Source organism: Astyanax mexicanus, chromosome 13 (assembly GCF_023375975.1).
Source record: "Astyanax mexicanus isolate ESR-SI-001 chromosome 13, AstMex3_surface, whole genome shotgun sequence".
In the NCBI taxonomy this organism is placed as follows: Eukaryota; Metazoa; Chordata; class Actinopteri; order Characiformes; family Acestrorhamphidae; genus Astyanax; species Astyanax mexicanus.
In genome coordinates this window covers 27,699,444-27,720,586 of record NC_064420.1, presented here as the reverse complement: position 1 = coordinate 27,720,586, position 21,143 = coordinate 27,699,444, and the positions used below count along the sequence as shown (strand labels likewise).

Below are 21,143 nucleotides of genomic sequence, written 5' to 3'. Positions count from 1 at the left end.
TAAAAATACGGTAAGTAAAGATATGGCTCAGCACAGACTAAACATGATTTATATACGTCTTAAAGGCTCAGGGGTCACATCCCTCCTTTTTTGAGTTGGTGTCCACCTCATTAACATTTAATTATGCAGTAGCATCATTTAGGACCTAAAGTAGCAGTGACTGAGACACCATTGCCCTTATTACGGGTCAGTGGAGCATCAATATCAATAACTGTATTTACACTGCATTTAATAATCTGATCATTATTGAGTTACTGCAGTTATTTGAACATTCAAGTGATCCTGACGGACAGTACAGTTGGCTATACACATAGACAAAACGTGATATCATTGCTTTCCAATGATAAATGAATTACTGCAAAACAGCAACTTTTGGGGAAGATTTATATTGGTTCTTTCATCAAGAGATGTTCACACAGTGTAAGGGACAGTTTGTGTGTTTTTAAATTATGTAGTAAACTAAAATTAATAAAAAAATAGAGATACTAGTTTTTCATGGGATAGTAACTATATGCACCCATCATAGAGCCTTTAAGATGTATGTATTTCACTGACAGCCAGGCCAATAACCACTTGATTAGTGTTCACCACACATGTTTCACACAAAAATATCAAATTTGCTATCAAAATTGCAGATTATATGCATATAGAAGCAAAATAACTGAAGCGGAAACAAAGGAGAGATTCCAGGAAGACTTTCCCAGCAAAATCCAAAAAAAATAAAATAAAAGCAAAGCATAATGTTCATATATACTAGTGCATATCAAAACATTAGACCAGACTCTGGTCCCTTGATTTCCAATTGATGTGAAAAATTTATCAATGATGGTTTGGAAAGTCATGTCATCTGCTGGTGTTGGTCCACTGTGTTTTATCACGTCTAAATTTAATTTTCTGAACAAAAATCTTGGCAAAAAATGAGCTCCATAGATTTTTTATATATATTTTTTTATTACATTCAAGTGTCTAACATGGTGTGACTGGTGAAATAATACCCCTTTCTCAGAAAAAAATAGTAGTTTATGAAAATATACAGGAGGAATTTAAAGTGTACATCTTTAATTTTGTCAGATAATTGTGTGGTTGACTGAATTATGGAAACCTGGAGTTTTGCGCCATTATCTGATTACCCAAGTGCTAGTAAACTCATTTTACACAGTTTTACACAGTTATTAGATTGTCAACTGCATGTAAATGCACCCAGTGATTTTGAACATTATATTTTGGGTAGAAATGCTACATCACTTTGCTTTAAATTTATATTATGTAATTGTAGATACTGTTATTGTAAGCAGTTCAGTAAACTTTAATAATGTTACGAGAATTTAAAGCAATACAACTGGAGAAACAGAAGCAAAATGGGGAAATGGCGCCTCCAGGTGAACTGAGAGAGAGAACCATAGACTTTATTAGACATTATTCGGATAAAATGCTGTTTCTGCTTCATTCCAGGCTCGTAATGTTACATCTATATTAGAGAGATTCTCTAGATATGTACTACAGATCCAGGATTAACACATGGAGACTTCTGAAACCAGGCTCTTTCCATTTCAGCTAAAGAAAATCAACACAGATATTTCATATATATATATATATATATATATATATATATATATATATATATATATATATATATATATATATATATATATATATATATATATATGAACTATCTGCATATGTGTGGATGGGCCTGAACAATTATCTCATGTCATGTTTGGGATGTATTTGTCCCAATATTTTATTGATATTTGGCTTTAAGAACAGTTTTCAAACCCAAAATCTGCTCATACTATGGTAAAACAGTGTCTCGGGCAGTAGGCAGTATTCAAAACCATTTGGTGTAATAATTCTTTCTGTGAGGGAGTTTAGAAATGTTCTAAAAATAGCAAAGACTGTGGTGCTTAGAACAAACAGCTTCACTTGTATTACAATTCCCTCCTATTAAAGTTTTCTAATATATGACACATTTTAGCTGTACAAACAGAGGATATAGTCCTAAAATAAAGTATAGTCCTGGAATAAAACAGAAATATTAATTCAAGAAGTAAATAATTAGTATTATGATAATAAAGTATCTGATGTAGTACTGCAGGACTTGTGTGACTAAAAAGGGCGCTATTTCTCGCTTTCTATTTACATGAAACTGAAACTCGTTTGTCCTTTTGAGCCTCTCAGCTCGCCTCACCATGAGAAATGTGTATATTTATACTGTCATTTCTTAATTACACAAATATAATTACACCAATTTTTCATTACAAATTCTACGTATGGAAACAACATATAATGAAGGTCAGAGAGTGTCTACGCCAGAAAATCCTAAGGAAAGCAAAATGCCAGTTTGGTTCAGAGATTTCTGACAGATTAATACAAACGTACACAGTCAGAATGATGACTTTTATTTTGTAAATTAGTAAATTTTGACAAACGCCCTTTGCGGCCACATTCAACTCGAATCTCACGCCGTTTCTACTGCCCTGCTTCTGTGTGTGTATTATTAACCTGACTGAACTGACGCAGTTTGTGAATGTGATGCTAACGTTAGCATGAGCTTCTTTAGAAGAAATTTAAATCACAATTAAAACAAAAACGACCTAACTGTGGTATTTTTTTTTTTACCTCAGGAAGACTGGTACCACTTTAAAATAAGCCTACCTTTATGAAACGTTTATAAATGGTTTACAATTATTTTATTAATTGTTACTAATTAGGTTGCAAATGCCTTTAAATTAAAAAATAATTAATAATCAGTTATAACATGTAGAAAAGGCAACAATGAGCTGTTGTTTGCCAAATAGTGAACCCACAGCCGACTATATTGTTGCCCTTTCTACGTATGTGTTATAACTGATTATTAATGATTTTTAAGGCATTTACAACCTAATTAGTAACCATTAATAAACTAATTGTAAACTATTTATAAACCCTTTATAAAGGTAGTCTTATTTTAAAGTGGTACCGGAAGACATTTCTCCTCGAACGGCTGGTCACATCATTGAGAAATTAGATCACACAGATCTTACCCAGCTCTCCTACATTCTGTAAATAAGGTCAATGAAAGAGCACACCTTCCACACTGTCCTGTTCTAATGCTCTCAGGTTGTTCAGTATGTGTCACTTAGGCTATGTTCACATTACCAGGCTGAAGTGACTCAAATCTGACTTTTTGCTCAGTGTGGCTCAGATCTGATTTTTTCATGGCTGTGTGAATTTTTAAAATCAGATTTCCATATGTGGTCCTAAATCGGATCCGTATCCGATCCATGGACATGTGACATGAATGTGAATGGTCAAATAAGAATTCCTGCGTTTTTTTTTTTTTTTTTATGCATGTGATTAGAGGTTAGATCGGGCCCAAAAAATCCGACCCGACCCAACCCATAAACTGTCTCTTTTTGGGCTGTTTAAATGAGCGAAATATGATCAGAATTAGGTTAATTAACACTGTAACATAGAAGCATAGAACTATTATTTAATTAAAATTATTTTTAAGAACAGCGACACACAGTGCTGCAAGTCAAACGCAGAGGAGTTCACGTGCGAGAGAGAGAGAGATTTGCGTGTTCTGGTGTATGAGCTACTCACAGGTAAAGGTTCTCACATACTGTACCTCCTGTTTCTCTTTTATCTCCTCGTGCTCATATTCTAGTCCCATACATAATTCTGCAGCTCCCTCAGTGTTTTCTGTCGTATTTTGCGGCTAGCGCGAGCGCTTACAACTAACACCGTGGACCGCGAGGTGCCGCTGCGCTGCCGCTGTTGTGCCGAATCCGACTCCCTGCTGAATCTGACTCCCGCTTCGCGGACAGAATCGGCACAATACCCCCCGCTGTGAAACTGCGCGAGTGAAAACAGCGATTATAAATAAATTAGTTTTTTCACTTTCAGTTTTCGTTATTTGGTTTGTTTTGTTAACAATAATAATTGGTTACTTAGTAACATTGTGATTATCACACCAGAGCTTTATTTAAAAAATATATATAATTAAAAAACAGATGCCTACATCTCAGACTATTTTCTGGAGCCCGACCCGACCCGCCCCGCCCGAGGAATGTGGTGGGAAAATCTCGACCGGGCCAGGTCGGGTTCGGGCAGACAATCTAAGCTCTACATGTGATACGTGCTTCTCTCTCATACTCACACATCTCTCAGTGCAGCTATATCTGTAAAAACAGCAAAAGCAAACCGCCTGGCCTTTTTTTCTCCTGATCGACATGAGCACTCCAGCAAAAGATGATCCATATATGATCTCTTAAATGAGTTTTTTTGTTGTTGGTGAAGAAGGTGATGTTTATACACGTATCAATGTGCGCATGTGAGGCGTTTCAGGGACAGATTCGTTCACATTACACACAGATACAGATCACTTACATTTATGAGTGTGAATCGTCAAGATCATCAAATCTGATCTGAGCAAAAAATCTGATTTGAGCAATGTGGATTGTAATGTGAACGTAGCCTAAGGGACTTCAAGAGTTGAGACTTCATGATAAAATGCTGTAAGGAGCTTTTGGGTTAAGTAAAATGTGAATGGAAAAAAGGAAAAAAATGCAAATCGACACCTGTTTTGGTACCACAACTTTACATTTCTTTATTATATTCTTGATTTGTGCTTACATTGAAAAAATAGTATATAGTATTTAAAAAAAAAAAAATCCATTTCATATAAATGTCTCCTTCCACAAAGTCTTTTTTTTTCCACTTTCCATGTCAGCTGCGTGTGAGAATATATTACTACATACAAAGACGAACGAGAAAATACAGAATACAATATATTAAAGCTGTCCGGACACGTTGTCTTTCTATCTCTTTCAAAAAAAAGCAAAAATAGCTTGTTGATACACGCGAAGAAGCGACATGTTTAAAAATGCAAAGTCTGAGTAAAGCTTATAAATACAAGAGTGCTCAGCTAAGGGCTTTAGTTATGTGGAGGCTTTGGCTAGTTTCTTCTTGCTTTTATCGTCATTGTTTATTTTAACTGAATAAAATGAAAAAAATAAAATAAAAATAGTAGGCTAGTTGTGGGCGGAGAATCATCCCCTGCTTGTCTTTTATCGGTAGTTTGATTATATTGGGATAAAATGTTTCATTATGTGAGAAAGCTGGACTGTGAAAGTCTGACTGGGAGGTAAAATTTTGGCTGAAGGACTAAATGTAGCTCCCGCCTCGTCGTGTCGTGATTTTAATTGACCCTTTTCTTTCTAAAAGACAAAAAAAGCACCAACTTTAGACTTCCAATAAGACACTTACGGTACATTAAAATCCTTCTCTGCCTGGTTTATGCACAGCATGGATTGCTGTGCCCCTCCCCTTTCTATCTCTGCTCCGCCCACTCTGATAAGCCACTCCCATTCCCATAGATTAAGCCCTCCTCCTCGAACTCTCTCTCTGACGTGCTGCTGTTCCTCACTGTGGGCCGCATTGACTCGTGCATGTCGGCTTCCATCTACCTGTCTGTCCAATAAGATGAGCTATAGTCAGAGGTGGAGGTACTGGTGGGTGGACTTAATGAGTTAATGGTGCACAATTCTGATGAATATTACATTTTTACTAGTATTTAATATGCCCTAAGGATGTTCTTGATATTGCTTTAAAAGTTGTAAGCTGTAATGATGATATTTTCTGGGGTTCTTGATCTTTTACATGTCTTATTGACTTCCACAGTTCCCCTGAATTGCCAATAACATTGTGCACTGTAAAAAACACAAACAGAAAATGCTTGCATCCTTGTTCTTGTGGTCATGTGGTCTTGTGGTCACTTTGATTTTAGGATCTTTAGACAGTTGCTTGGAGGAGCTCATGTTTCCTGAGTACTGAAACAATTTTTAAAAAGACAGAATTTATAAAGCTTGGAAATTGAAATTAGATGACAGTTTCAGATTATAGCTATATATTTGCTAATCAAGGTCTGAGACCTTGTGGCACATGCCACACTATTTATTTAGATTTTTAATGTTAAAAAGACAGTAAATATACTGGTACATTAACACTTGCTGAGAATATATTATGTTTGTGTATGAATAGCTACCGAGGCTGTGTTCACTACTTCTCTATTTTAAAAAAACTGACAATTTGAGTCCAAAATGTTGCTGTAAAACTATAAAACTGATATCCAAATTCATTCATTCATATAACAGAATGTCTGAAACGTTTCTACAGAGGATGTATTATTAGCTGAAAAACGTTATATATATATATATATATATAATATCAATATTTTGTTGTTCTGCAGCATATACAGCTCTGAAAAAATGAGACTAGATGACATAACTTTCCCAAATTCAAAACCATTGGAATATAATCAAGAGGAAGATGGATGATCACAAGCCATCAAACCAAGCTGAACTGCTTACATTTTTGCACCAGGAGTGGCATAAAGTTATCCAAAAGCAGTGTGTAAGACTGGTGGAGGAGAACATGCCAAGATGCATGAATTCCACCAAATATTGATTTCTAAACTTCTTTTCAGAAAACTTTATGATTTTGAACATGTTTTCTTTGCATTATTTGAAGTCTGAAAGCTCTGCATCTTTTTTTGTTATTTCAGCCGTTTCCCATTTTCTGCAAATAAATGCTCTAAATGACAGTATTTTAATTTGAAATTTGGAAGAAATTTTCTCCGTATAGAGTAAAACAACAATGTTCATTTTACTCAAACATATATCTAATCATATATAAATAGCAAAATCAGAGAAACTGATTCAGAAACTGAAGTGGTCTCTTAATTTTTCCAGAGCTGTAGATTGATATATTTAAAAAAACAAAAAAAAGACAGAAACAACCAGATTTCATCAGAATCAGTGATGCAACATCCCATGATAATAATAATAATAATAATAATGCACTCTGATATCCGAGACTGTAGTAAAATGAATGATATCAGGCAGATATATTTCGCCTCTGATAGATGTGTTACTGAAAACAAGAACAGTGCAGATTTTTCTTTTTTTATCAAGCAGCAAAAAAAAAGTTAAATAAAATGACATGTATGAAATGACTTGCCCATGTTAAACTGCACATCCTGTAATGTGTGGCTATTGTGCATAATACTAAAACTATATATATTGTGCAGCCTTATACGCTTCTCCACCCACCTCTGATTATAGCAATCATCAGTCTTTTTTAAAGAAATACTGCAGCTTTCTTGTATATGAACCGTGAAATGATACAAATGACACACACAGAACGACATTCTAATATATAACTAATATAACTACACCGGTTGATTGTCAGCTGTGGAGATTATGATCTTCCTCTATACAGTATTTAGTTTTCTGAGTGCGTATGAAACGTAACAGTAATGCCTTATACAGAGATACTTACATACTGTGGAAAGGAATCAACAGTGCTTAATATAATCTCAGTTCACTTGAGGGTGAACCGTGTATATATATAGTTTAGTAATTTATATAGTCTCGTATTCTGTGTTATTTAACAAACGGACCAATGAAAATGGAAACACTGTTTAAAACAAATGAGCTGAAATCAGATTTGTTGAAAACACAACTTCTGTTTACAATGGAACCACTTTAAAAAAAAAAAAACAGAACTGCTAAAAAAAAACAATAAAAAAAAGGGAACCATAAGGCTCAGAGTGGTCCAGCAGTCTAAACAGTGCCACTATGATCAGGAGATCGCCGGTTCGAATCCTGTTTATGTAGCTTGCCATCAGCAACCAGAGCCCTGAGAGAGCACAATTGGCATTGCTCTCTCTTGGTAGGTAGATGGCTCTCTCTCTGCACATGCAAAGGGTGATGATGATCAGCACAAGGCTGCGTCTGTGAGCTGATGTATCGGAACCGAGTCGCTGCACTTTTCCTCCGAGCGTGCTGTGATGCTAGTGGCTAGTGGTTGACCTCACATGTATCGGAGGAGGCGTGTGCTAGTCTTCACACTCCTGGTGTTGGGGCATCATTAGTGATAGTTGATAGTAGAGTCCTAATGAGTGGGTTGGGTAATTGGCTGTGTAAATTGGGGAGAAAATGGGAAAAAAAATTGTAGAAAAAAAAAGAGGAACCATTGAAAACAGAACAGCTTTCACTTTGTTTCTTTCGTTCTTTGGTCTTTTCTTTGGTTTTGGTATTAACTGAATCTCTTCCCTCACAAAACAAACTGCAGATACTTAGTAATATCAGCACTTTGGAATCTTCTAAGCTGTTAAACCCTTTATGTTTCTGTTCTGGGATCTATCTATCGTCTATCTTCTACTCCAGGCCTGCAGTGCTTTTGGACAGAAGCTTCTGCTGCTGTGGAGAAAAGTCCAAGTCTCTTGATTTGTGAAGAAGTTTGAAGTTCTTCCTCTTGCTCTTCCTCCTCTTCCTCCTCCTCCAGAGTCTCTACCGTCTCTGCGGCCCCAGCATCACCTTGTTGATGAAGTTGACGATGGCGGTGGCGGGCTGCTCGGGGTCCAGCTCAGCAAACAGGTGACACACGTTCTCCGCCACGCTGCCCGGCTTCTTAGCAACGAACCCGAACACTCTAACAGAGAGAGAGAGAAAAGTAGAAATGATTAGATGGAAAAAGAGGCAGTGCTACCCGATGTAGATTATTGTGAGGGGTCTTGTGCAAAAGTTTGGACACTCCTGGTTAAATTACATGTGTTTTGGATTTTCTAAAGGCTCATTTATACTCTCTTTCATGTATTGAAATTTAGATGCACACATTTTGTACTTCTATGCTTCCTTTTATTTTGTACCCCTACGTAGGCATGGGTGTTAGGCAGTACATCCACTAGAGGGCAGTTCAGTGTCAATAAAAGTGGAGGAGGCTGTGATTAATATACTTACCGTATTTTTCAGACTATAAGGTGCACTTAAAATTTTCCTTTAATTTTTCCAAAAATCAACAGTGTGTCTTATAATCTGGCACACCTTATGTATGAATTCTACCAGTCAGGTTGAATTACAGCTCCTTACAACCTGAAGTGCAGCATTATAAGCAGTTACTGGTTAGCGGCTAATGCTAATGCTAATGCTGCTGCACCCAGCCTTAGTGCTGGAGAAACTTCACTGAAAACTCACCCTTAGACGAAATATTGGAAATCTAAGCTTAGTGTAAATAAACAGAAGCGTTTTTTTTTTGTTTTACAACAAAGTTTGTTACAAAAGCCATAAAATATTATTTAATTATGAATTACTTAACAATGTTATTTCCACACCTTTGAGTAACACATATACAGCTCTGAGAAAAAATTAAGAGACAACTTCAGATTCTGAATCAGTTACTCTGATTTTGCTATTTACAGGTTTATGTTTGAGTAAAATTAACATTGTTGTTTTATTCTATAAACTACAGACAAAATTTCACCCAAATTTCAAGATAAAAATATTGTAATTTATAGCATTTATTTGCAGAAAATGAAAAATGGCTGAAATAACAAAAATATGCAGAGCTATCAGACCCTTAAATAATGCAAAGAAAACAACAAATTATAAGAGTTCAGAAATCAATATTTGGTGGAAAAACCCTGGTTTATAATCACAGTTTTCATGCATCTTGACATGTTCTCCTTCAACAGTCTTACACACTGCTTTTGGACAACTTTATGTCGCTCCTGGTGCAACAATTCAAGCAGTTCAGCTTGGTTTGATGGCTTGTGTTCATCCATCTTCCTCTTGATTATATTCCAGAGGTTTTTAATTTGGTAAAATCAAAGAAACTCATCAATTTTAAGTGGTCTCTTATTTTTTTTCCAGAGCTGTATATAGAAGTATAACAGTAATTTTAAAACTATTAATGAAAAGAACAGTAAGATAAATATCAGAGGGGTCTGAGTGGAGCAAACCTGGGCTGGCGTGTTAATTGAAAATGAAAGGAAAGCACGGCAAAATCAAAGAATGAAATCAAAGAATAAGAAGCCAAGCGCAAACACATAACCGGCTCATCATCAAATACTCAACACTGACATAACACACATACACACACACACATACAGCAGCAAACACAGAAACACACACACTGAGCACTTACTTAGATGTTGTGTTGTCTGAATTAGTCCACCTACGGCAATAGAGGGAGACAGAGACAAAGACTCAGAAACAGACTCTCTCAAACACACACACACACACACACACACACACACACACACAGAGCTGCAGGCAAGTACATAAACATGCTCTCTCACTCAAACGCTCACATACTCTCTTTGGGACTTTGTTTTAGAAGTGTGGAATTAAACAGCTATATCAACATTGGATCAATGTGTATAAATGTGTTACTTTGAGGTTTGCTTCATCACGTCACAGTAAGGCATGCTAATGGGATACTCAGTACAAGTATCACTTCTAATACTGGCCAAAATATTGGAATAAAAAGTAGTATACGCATAATTTTGGATGCTTTTCTCTGTATAAAAAAAAAATCACAAGAGCTTTGAATTTATTTCTACACTACACTCATACTCTACTTCATAGTTGTCTTATATTGTCTTACATTTTTAGATTTTTAAAATAATTTTATTTCGTAATTGTTTTCCCATTTTCTCCCCAATTTACACAGCCAATTACCCAACCCACTCATTAGGACTCCCCCTATCACTAGTGATGTCCCAACACACCAGGAGGGTGAAGTGTGTCCTCCGACACATGTGAAGTCAGCCGCCACCTCTTTTTATACTGCTGCTGATGCAGCATTGCCGAGCAGCATCACAGCGCACTCAGAAGAAAGCTCAGTGACTCGGTTCTGATACATCAGCTCACAGATGCCCTGTGCTTCGGACATCACCCTTTGGAGTGATGTGGGGAGAGAGCGCCATCAACCCTCCCAGAAAGGCCAATTGTGCTCTCTCAGGGCTCTGGTAGCTGATGGCAAGCTACATGACATTTCTTGTGTCTGGGCTCCTCCTACAGTCAGAAACTGTGTGTAATTTGTATTTTGAGCCAGTACTACAGGCCACATTTTTTACAAGCATTTCTGGACAATCTAAGAGATAGAGAACAGTCACTAAAAGTGAAATAAGCATGTGGTCTAATGTGGTAAAGTGAGTAGGGGTGGGCGATATGGCCCTAAAATATTATCACAATACTTCATGTCGCAATAACGATACTCTTGGCGATATGATAAAACACTGAATTACAAAAAAATATTTAAAAAATGCACTACTGCAACAAAATGAAAATCTTTTTTTTTTACTGCATTCGATATGATACACCCCTAACTGATATATTAAAAAATAAAAGAATTTTATCAGATTTATAACAGAAGTCAATGTCCAGAATGTCATGATACTAATAATAATGCACTCCAGATATCTCCATATATCCAGGATTAAAGTAAAATAATTAGTAGACATATAATAGGATATATAATGGGAAATGAGAACAGCGTGAATTTTTCTTTTGATAAAAACGGTAAAAAAAAAAAAAAAAGTAGAACCCTGATGTGATAATTAGGGGTTGGTGATATGGCACGATATTTCAGGGTATAATATCTTTCACGATATTCAAAAATGTTGATGATATTATTGCGTACGATACGATATGGCACACCCCTAATAGTGAGTAATTTATAGAACTTTCTACGAATAAACTACACGGTTCTTACAAGTGTTGTCCTGCCTGCTTCTCCAGAGTTACATAGTGCAGTATGCAGTGGCCTGAGGATGGAGTACTACAATGATTTTGATACTGTTTTTATACGATAAACTACATTGTGTTTTTTGAAAAGTTGATCTCCTTTAAGCTTTTAACCTATGATTTTTCTTCTGTGGAGAAAAGAAAAACACAAACACACACATACACACCAACACACACACATACACATACACACACAAACAAGGAGCAGCCTGCAGATTCATGCATCATCATTCTGTAAGAAACTTGATTATTGTCTAATGAAGTTATAAAATCACTGGTGTGAGTCTCAAGCAATAAAAAAAAAATACAACAAATTCACAAATGTCTCTTTTCAGACACAAGCACTAGCTACAGCCAATCATCCAATCAAAAGCATGACATCTGAATAAACGAATGAAGAGAAGAAAGGAAACAAACAAGCAGATAAATGATGTAGCATCATGGAGGATCTCAGTGAAGTCGTTCACAGTTACTACCTCCTACAGTAACACCGCTAACAAAAATGTGATGAAGCTAAGCTAATGTTCCTTGTGTCCAGCAGTCAGCAGTGTGTGAGAACAGTGTTCAGCAGAACCCCACCTTCTGTCCTGCGGGTCCAGACTGCTGAATGTCACACTGTTAATGGGGTAGTGCCTTCTGAAGAACACCCTGCAAAAACACAAACCACTCCAGTATGTTAAACTATGCTGATTATTTATAAAAACCAATAAAAACTAATATTTATCCAAAAAGTCAAACAAAATATACGGTTTAGAAGCAAGGTACAATACAACACAGCTTACAAATGATGAGTTTCTTTGATTTTACCAAATTGAAAACCTCTGGAATATAATCAAGAGGAAGATGGATGATCACAAGCCATCAAACCAAACTGAACTGCTTGGATTTTTGCACCAGGTGTGTCAAAGTTATCCAAAAGCAGTGTGTAAGACTGGTGGAGGAGAACATGCCAAGATGCATGAAAACTGTGATTAAAACCAGGGTTACTCCACCAATATTGATTTCTGAATTCTTAAAACTTTATTAATATTAACCTCTTTTCTTTTGCATTATTTGAGGTCTGCAAAAAAAGAAGCTCTGCATCTATTTTGTTATTTCAGCCATTACTCATTTTCTTCAAATAAATGCTCTAAATGACAACATTTTTATTTGGGAGAAATGTTGTCCGTAGTTTATAGAATAAAACAACAATGTTCATTTTACTCAAACATATACCTATAAATAGCAAAATCAGAGAAACTGCTTCAGAAACTGAAGTGGTTATTTTTTTCCAGAGCTGTATAGTGAGGTAACAAATTAAGTTTATAATGGGAAAATATGTGTAATGTCCAGAGAAAAGCAGCCCGGTGGAGCAGCAGCACAGTATTCAGTGTTACCTGCGCTGGCTGTCGGTCAGTGTGATGCCCTGTGCAGACACTTTGAAGTGGACGACAGTAGCTGAGGGTCGGGGGCTGCGGACCACAGTGGCTCCCACAGCTTTAGCTATAGCCTGCGGTCCGGTCAGAGACTCCGTCTCCACTGAGTTCAGGTACAGCACATTACACGCTGAGGAGAGAGAGAGCGAGGGAAGAGGAGGAAATTAAAAAAAGGAAGACAACAGAGAAGAAAAAGATAATTAAGAAAAAAGGCATTACAAACAGAAAAGTTCAACAAAAGAGAACAAAGAGAATAGTGCCAAAAACTAAAACAACCAATTCGGATATGATACAGGAAAAAAATATTTATAAGTACAAAAAAAGGAAAAAAATTAAGAATAAAAACAAACAAAAGACAATACAGTGATACCAATCTAATAATGATAATAATAATGTTGTCACATAATGAGATTAATGTTGTAATATTACAAGATTAAAGTTCTAATATTACGAGAATAAATTCAAAATATTACAAGATTAATGTTGTATTATTACAAGATTAATGTTGCAATACTATGAAAATAAAGTCATAATATTACAAGACTAAAGTTGCAATATTACGAGAATAAAGTTATAATATTACAAGATTAAAGTCTTAATATTACAAGGTTAACATCGTAATATTACGAGTTTAAGTCGTGATATTATGAGATTAAAGTTGTAATATTATGAGATTAAAGTCGTAATATTACAAGATTAACATCGTAATATTACAAGAGTAACATCGTAACATAAAGAGATTTAAGTCGTAATATGAGATAAAAGTCGTAATTTTACAAGAGTAACATCGTAATATAAAGAAATTAAAGTTGGAATATTATGAGATTAAAGTCATAATATTATGATCTTAAAGTTGTAATATTACAAGATTAAGGTGGTAATATTATGAAATTAAAGTTGTGATATTACAAGTTTAAAGTCATAATATAACAAGATTAACATCCTAATATTACAAGATTAAGGTTGTAATATTACCGGATTAAAGTCATAATATTACAAGATTAACATCATAATATTATGAGATTAAAGTCGTAATATTACAAGATTAAAGTCATAATATTATGATATTAAAGTCATTTTATTACGAGAATAAAGTTTTGCTACAAAACAAACAAATTTGCATATTTGGTTACTAATTACCAACTGTAAATGCCTAAAATCTTACTGGGATACAATTCAGACTCTAGTCACATAATATGAACAGATGTAAATTGTAATTTAAACGGGGTGCCCAAACCGTTGCAAGGAAAATAAGTAATATATTACTTATTATAATAAAATAATAAAAACAAGTGCACAAAAAGAGAACAGGTCAAAAAAAGACTGATGTAGGAAGAAGAGAAAGTTGAGTGGGTAGAGGATGTAGTAAAAGTGAGGAACGTGGTGCTGACCTGCTCCCTGTTTGAGTAGGTCTGCTGCAGTGCTCATGTTGCTGGCAACCTGCACTTCCTGCATTTCTCCTGTAGGGTCTGCAGAAGACATGAAAACACAGAGAACAGCCTGGTTATATCATTACCCCACTAACACCAGCTCTGCACATTCAGTCCCTTTACAGACTGAAGAACATCTGCAGCACCTACTGAAACACTGCACACACAGCTGTACATTTTTTCAGCGTTTAAGTGTACTGTGAGGTTTGCTCCATAATATCATGGGGGTTTCTACAATTTAGAAGCTCAATAATGCATGTAGAGCTAGTCTCAAGTTTCCAGCATTATCAATCCATGTTAAATGTAGGATGTGGGCATTCTGGGCCGATAGTCGATTTATAACATACATACAGACTAAACATCCTGGTATAACTTTATAATTTAAAATGAGCTTAACCCTTGTGTGGTGTTCGGGTCTGTGGGACCCGTTGTCATTTTTCATCAAATGGTACAAAAATTATATCACACACACACATTTATATTACATACAGTATGTTTGGCCAAGGGCTAATAAACATTGCTTCATTTGTAAATTTGAAACTAAAAAAAATTTCTACTCATATTTTGAGATTAATTCATTTTCTTTTACATTTTATTAAAAAACTAATAAAAAAAGAGTGGTACTTTTTAAAAGAAATGTAACATAAGAAAGGTAAAGGGCAAATATTAACCATGTAAGCTGTTTATATTGCTTGCAATTTAGGTGAAGCAAGTATGTGTAAAGCATTTTAATGTAAAATTGCTTAATTTTGCTGAATTAAATACACGTAACAAAGTAAACGAGTAACAAAAATATGAACACCACACAAGGGTTAATTCAGTGAATTATCAGTAATTGCACTGGGATGGGGATCAAAACAACCAAGACCAGCTAGAGGAGGTGGTCTCAGTCCGGTCCCAAACTAACTCTGGAGCTTCACTTGTGGTAAAAAAACGTGATCTGGTCTCGATCTGACCCAGCTATCAAATATCGTCCTATATCTGTCCTATGAAAAACACTTATCTCCATTTTTGTCAATTTTTAGTTTACTACATTACTTTGAACAGACAAACTGTCCCTTACACTGTGCCAAAATTTCTTGATGAACGGACCAATAGAAACTCTTCAAAATGACCTGAAATAAACTCTTTTTTACATTGACTTCCATTGAAAGTTAACAAGTTTTTTTCTCTCTCCTGTAAAGTTGTTGTTTTGGAGATAAGTGTTTTTCATAGGACAGCGATGATATACTCCTTTTATTTGAACTAAACTGCTGATAAGACGCAATTCAATCTGATATATTAGCCAGATACATTTCATCTTCCATTACTTGTCAGCTACATTAGCCTCGTAGCTCCAGTGTGAAACTAAACAAGCAAAATCCAGATGCTTAACATTCCCTACCTACTCAATTTAGTGGGTTGTAAAATGAATGTAAAATTTGATGTAATTGCAAAATAACATGTATTTTTCTCTGTACTCTCACTTTAATGTCTGTGCTGATTGTTTACCTTTGTCTGGGAGGCGGAGTGCACAGGGCAGGGAGATTGGAGTGATGGAATGCTGATACACCAGAGCAGACAGGCTCCCTATCAGCAAGAACACACACAGACACACAATTAACTTCCCTTTTCATGCCAACGTAAGCCTGCATGGATCTGCCAGGCTTGCAGTGCAGCAGAGACCCTTGTGTGCATCAAAAACACGAAAAAAAAAAAAAACAGCCTTGTTCACATTTGATAGGGAGTTTTTTTTTTTTTATTCTACTACATTCTGACATTTAACATGTTTAATCACTTATAATACGGATGCTTAAGTGCTAAACATCATACAGTATGAGATATAAAAACATGCTAAGCACAAAATATTAATATTGCGATTCATCGTATCGTTTTTATTTGCGATACATTATTGATACGTGGCATCAAATATCAATATTTTTATTGAAACATAGGCGCTCTAAACTCTCTAAAGGCCAATCTGGATGGGATTAGTTTCTCAGTTTCTGAGTTCAGTGAAAAACAGTAGGTAATTCAAAGGACGTCTGATAAAAAAAAAACGCATACATGGTCGTTCGGGATGGGAATAAAATCAAAGAGGACCCCTCATAAAAGAGAAAGTTACCCCTCCCTGAGAAAATAATACCGTCCCCATAGGGCTTAAGACTTGCACTGCAATTTGACGTACTTTTTTTTTTTGCACTATAAGACGCACTGAATTATAAGGTGCATTATGCAACACTAGTAAGGAACAGGGGTGTCGGCATGTTTCTCTTTTAATCAGGAGGTCTCGTTGCTGGCTTAAACGAAGTTAAGTAAAGCTAAGCTAAGTAAACAAAACTGTAATTCTTAAAAAAAACCAAAAAAAAAAACACTTCCTATTGAAGTCAAATGATGTTTGACTGTGCTGGATGTTAATGTACACAGATTTCTCTCCTGAAAACTGTTTATTTGGGTGAGCACGGGTTAGCAGTAGGCTACAGGCCGATAATACTCACCTCTGAATGGCGAAAGAGCTACGGTTAATGCTAATGGTGCTCAAGCCTCGGTGCTGGAGAAACTAAACTGAAACTACTTTATAACTCTGTAATTTAGTTACTTAACTGCTCCTTCCAACCTGACGAGTAAAATTCATACATAAGATGCACTGGATTATAAATCGCACTGCCTTATAGTGCAGAAAATACGGAACTTAAGTAACTGCTTAATTACTCCACGTTAGTTTAAATAGGATGTAGTAGATCATGATTAGTGCACAGCTCTGCCCTGCTCATCGTTATACCATTGCCCTTCCAACAGCTGTCTTGGCTTTGATATAGGCTGGGCTCATAAGTCTCAAGATGTCAGATATGGTCAGACTTGTTACGACTTGTTAAAGCGCATCCTACAGATACAGGATGCATATGTATGTAGACATCCACGTGTTGTAAAAGAAAACAGGACTTTTATGAGTCATTTTAAGTAGAACAGCTTACAAACTTTCCATCTGGGCCTTTGTGAAAGACCCTGTTTACACCTGATCACTTCAAGAGACAAGCACTCTGTTCAGACTGCAGGCAAATCAATTTGTTTCTCAAATCAGATCAACTGTTATGACACCACAATCATTTATTGTCCCGACGGACAGTTCTGGTGGAAACAGGAGAGTTGAGGTGCACATTGAATTCTGTCGTGATTTGGGCAGCCGTGGTTTTATGTTTTTTGGATACAATCCGGGTTAACACCCGAACATCCCTTTCAGACAGCTTCCTCTTGCGTCCACAGTTAATCCTGTTGGATGTGGTTGGTCCTTCTTGGTGGTATGCTGACATTACCCTGGATACCGTGGCTCTTGATGCATCACAAAGGCTTGCTGTCTTGGTCACAGGTGCGCCAGCAAGACGTGCACCAACAATTTGTCCTCTTTTGAACTCTGGTATGTCACGCATAATGTTGTGTGCATTGCAATATTTTGAGCAGAACTGTGCTCTTACCCTGCTAACCTTCACACTCTGTTCTTACTGGTGCAATAATGTGCAGTTAATGAAGATTGACCACCAGGCTGCTCCAGTTTAGCCATGAAACCTCCCACACTAAAATGACAGGTCTTTCAGTTTCAATGAACATCCTACACATATCTGAGACAATGACAGTGTCATCATTACGGGACACTCTCAGTAATTCTTTAAGTGGGTGGTCATTATATTCAGACTCCTCAGTGTTTGAGTCTGATTTTGATCACTCAGTCGAGTCGCTTAGGGCTCTGCTGTGGAAATACCTTGCATGCATCACACAGGCAGATCCCCAGCTCAGATTTCATAAGCTAGTGCCAACTCTCTCACATCTGGCCATGAATTCTACCTCCATATGCTGTGTGAACACGGCTGAGTGCATGTTCATTTAGATATGCTCAGTGTTCTGTTCCTGGAATTATTGCTAGAAGTGTTTATATTGTAGAACTTGCAGTACAGAAGATGGCATTAATAGAACTAGAACCAGATTATGACTTGCTGATCAAAACTGAGATGTGTGTTTCTGATGTGTGCATTTCTGAAAATTCTGAAAATTTTATTAGTATTTGATAATTTTGTGTTTCTTTTTGTAAATTAAATGTCAGTTAAAACTGGTCCAGAGGGCTAAGTGCTGCCAATATGATCGGGAGATTACTGGTCACCAAGTCGCTGCGCTTTCCTCCAAACACGCTGTGTATCGGAGGAGGCATGTGCTAGCCTTCACCCTCCTGGTGTGTTGGGGCATTACTAGTAATAGGAGTCCTAACAAGTGGGTTGGGTGATTGGCCTTATAAATTGGGGACAAATTGTAAAAAAAAAATAGGAATTGGATGAAATGCTCTGACATTTGGATGGAATGAAATGATTGGAGAATTTTTTTTAGACCAAAGTAAATGAATGGCATACTTGCTGGTCTACCTATAAGTGTTAACTAAATTCACAAGAATGGCACAGAAAGATTATACAGTTATACAGCGGATGGATAAAGCAAGAGAGTTATATTTTACTTTTGATCTTTAATACTATGGAAAATAATATTTTTATTATTTTACAATTGGTAAAATTGATTTGCACTTCTATTAAGGAGAGCTACCACTTTTTTCAGGGTGGTCAGATATAAAGGGTAAGGGTAAAAAGAGAATAAAGCCCTATGGAGATATTGTACAAAATTATTTAATAAAGAAAATATAAATGGTCCTTCCTTTTTAAAACACTTTTCTCACAAGAAAATAAGAACTGCTAGTCATACAGACTTAGACTTTTTAAGTTTTTAAGTTGGTTAAGACACTTACCAAAGTGGGGTTCATTCTGGCAGCCTTTGATCTTCACTCCTCGTGGGCCGGTCTCGATCAAGAAATGTCTGACCAGCTGCTCCTGAGGGTCTCCACCTGCAAGAGAAGACAAGACAATGTCATGCATGTATCAACCTTTGGAGAGATGAGTGAAAGAGTGCCGTCTAGTCACCCAGAAAGAGCAAGGCCAGTTGTGCTCTCTCTGGGCTCCAGCAGCTGATGGCAAGCTGCATGACCAGGATTCGAACCAGGCTTAGGTTTTAGGATTGATTCATGGTTAAGGTTGGGCTTAGGGTTACATGGGTGTAGGGTTAGGTCCTATGAAGAATCATTTACATTCAACTAAGAGTTGAGATGAATTTAACAGAGGTGGAAAGTAACAAATTACATTTACTCACGTTTCTGTAATTGAGTAGATTTTTTGAGTAATTTGTAATTTTTAAATACATTTTTTAAATAGGTAACTTTACTCAAGTACATTTTGACACAAGTAATTTACTTCGCTACACTGGAAAACTCCCCGTTATGGAGTAAAAAATAAATTGCTGGAAAAAAAAAATTGTATGAACTAAAAAAAATTGCAGCGGATGCGCCGGCACACGGACGCTTGCGCGTAGAATAACGAGGCAATACGAGGCGATGCAAAATGTGCCTGCCCCACCGGATAGCTAACAACTTAACATAGCTGAGCTACCTTACGTGCTTAACCTGCATTCACAAACTGAGTTTACCTTTCTTAAAGTCGTGGTGGTGAAAGAAATGACTCAGAACCGGTGTTCTGTCAAGTTATGCTACCCATCGATTTGTGCTTCTTTACGCCACTGCGCGTGCGCAGACCAACATTTCTTTTTAATGTTTTCCATGATAATTCCTTAAGTTTTTATTGAAAACATTAAACAATCTGCTTGAATGTTAAAAAAAAAACATGTAAATAGCAGTTAAAGCAAAGCAATGGCAAGTTAAAAAAAATAATAATGAACTGTAAAACTATAAAAATACGGTTTATAGTCACCTATATGACCATAACCTTTTAACAGTAAAGAAAGAAAAATGGATCATAGAAACCTATGCCACTTGTTCTTGAAAATGTTTTATGGGGTGGTCTGAACAAATACTGCCTGAAAGGTCCAAATTATTACGTGGAATAATAATTTATATATATTAATTAATAATAATTAATGTATGATTTGTTGTACTTTTTTACATCAAATAATTAAAAGTAACTATGTAACTTTTACTTAAAGTACATTTTAAATTGAGAACTTTTTTACTTTTACTTGAGTAGAATTTTAGCAAAGTAAAGATACTTTTGTTTAATTACAATTTTTTAGTACTTTTACCACCTGTGGAATTTAATAAATATTTAGTTAAATGTTATTTAAAAAATGTTAGTTAAGCATCTATAAGGCATCTATAATAGACATTCCAAACGAAGTGTTCTTTAGTTTATGGCATTTTTATGGGTCCATTCATTATAATATATCCAACGACTGACAGAGTCTAAAAGTGAAAAAGATGTCAAAAAGGGGAGTACAAACTTTTTGTGAGTGATGATTATTTTTATATATAGCCTTGTTTCAACTGTGAAGGGCTACCTTGGCTAGTTTCATTAACTCGTCATACACAGCATACCTAATACTTATTATACCTAATAAATTGTACCATAGTTTAAATACAAATAAATGTACAAGAGCAAAATATGAACTTTTCCATCAGTAATACAGTTCCTGGTGCAGCGGTTGTTCTTCCTTCGAGCTATTTTGGTAGATACTGATCACTGCATACCAGAAACACCCCTCAAGACCTGTCTGATATTCTGAATATATTCTGATCCAATCATCTTGACATCAATATTTGTCTTTTAAAGTGTATCTGATTCTTTCCTTTGCTCATTTTTCCTGCTTCCAACATACCAAACAGACAAGAATTGACTGTTCACTTCACATATACATAAATATAATAT

General features: G+C 36.0%; 1 protein-coding gene across 3 annotated transcripts in view; it reads right to left on the bottom strand.

Annotated features, from left to right (window-relative positions):
- Positions 1–4,565: 4,565 nt before the first annotated feature.
- Positions 4,566–21,143, bottom strand: part of tns2a (tensin 2a) — a 126,819-nt gene continuing 110,241 nt past the window's right edge. For 2 of the 3 annotated variants that reach the window (XM_022677586.2, XM_022677588.2), the window contains exons 22-28: positions 19,181–19,276; positions 15,910–15,987; positions 14,380–14,457; positions 12,950–13,118; positions 12,153–12,221; positions 9,970–9,999; positions 4,566–8,478 (exon numbers count right to left, since the gene is read on the bottom strand). In XM_022677586.2, the coding sequence (XP_022533307.2) occupies positions 8,337–8,478; positions 9,970–9,999; positions 12,153–12,221; positions 12,950–13,118; positions 14,380–14,457; positions 15,910–15,987; positions 19,181–19,276 (662 nt within the window). In that variant the 3' untranslated portion in view covers positions 4,566–8,336. The remainder of the gene's footprint in view (positions 8,479–9,969; positions 10,000–12,152; positions 12,222–12,949; positions 13,119–14,379; positions 14,458–15,909; positions 15,988–19,180; positions 19,277–21,143) is intronic. The other variant, XM_022677587.2, reaches the window with a different exon arrangement.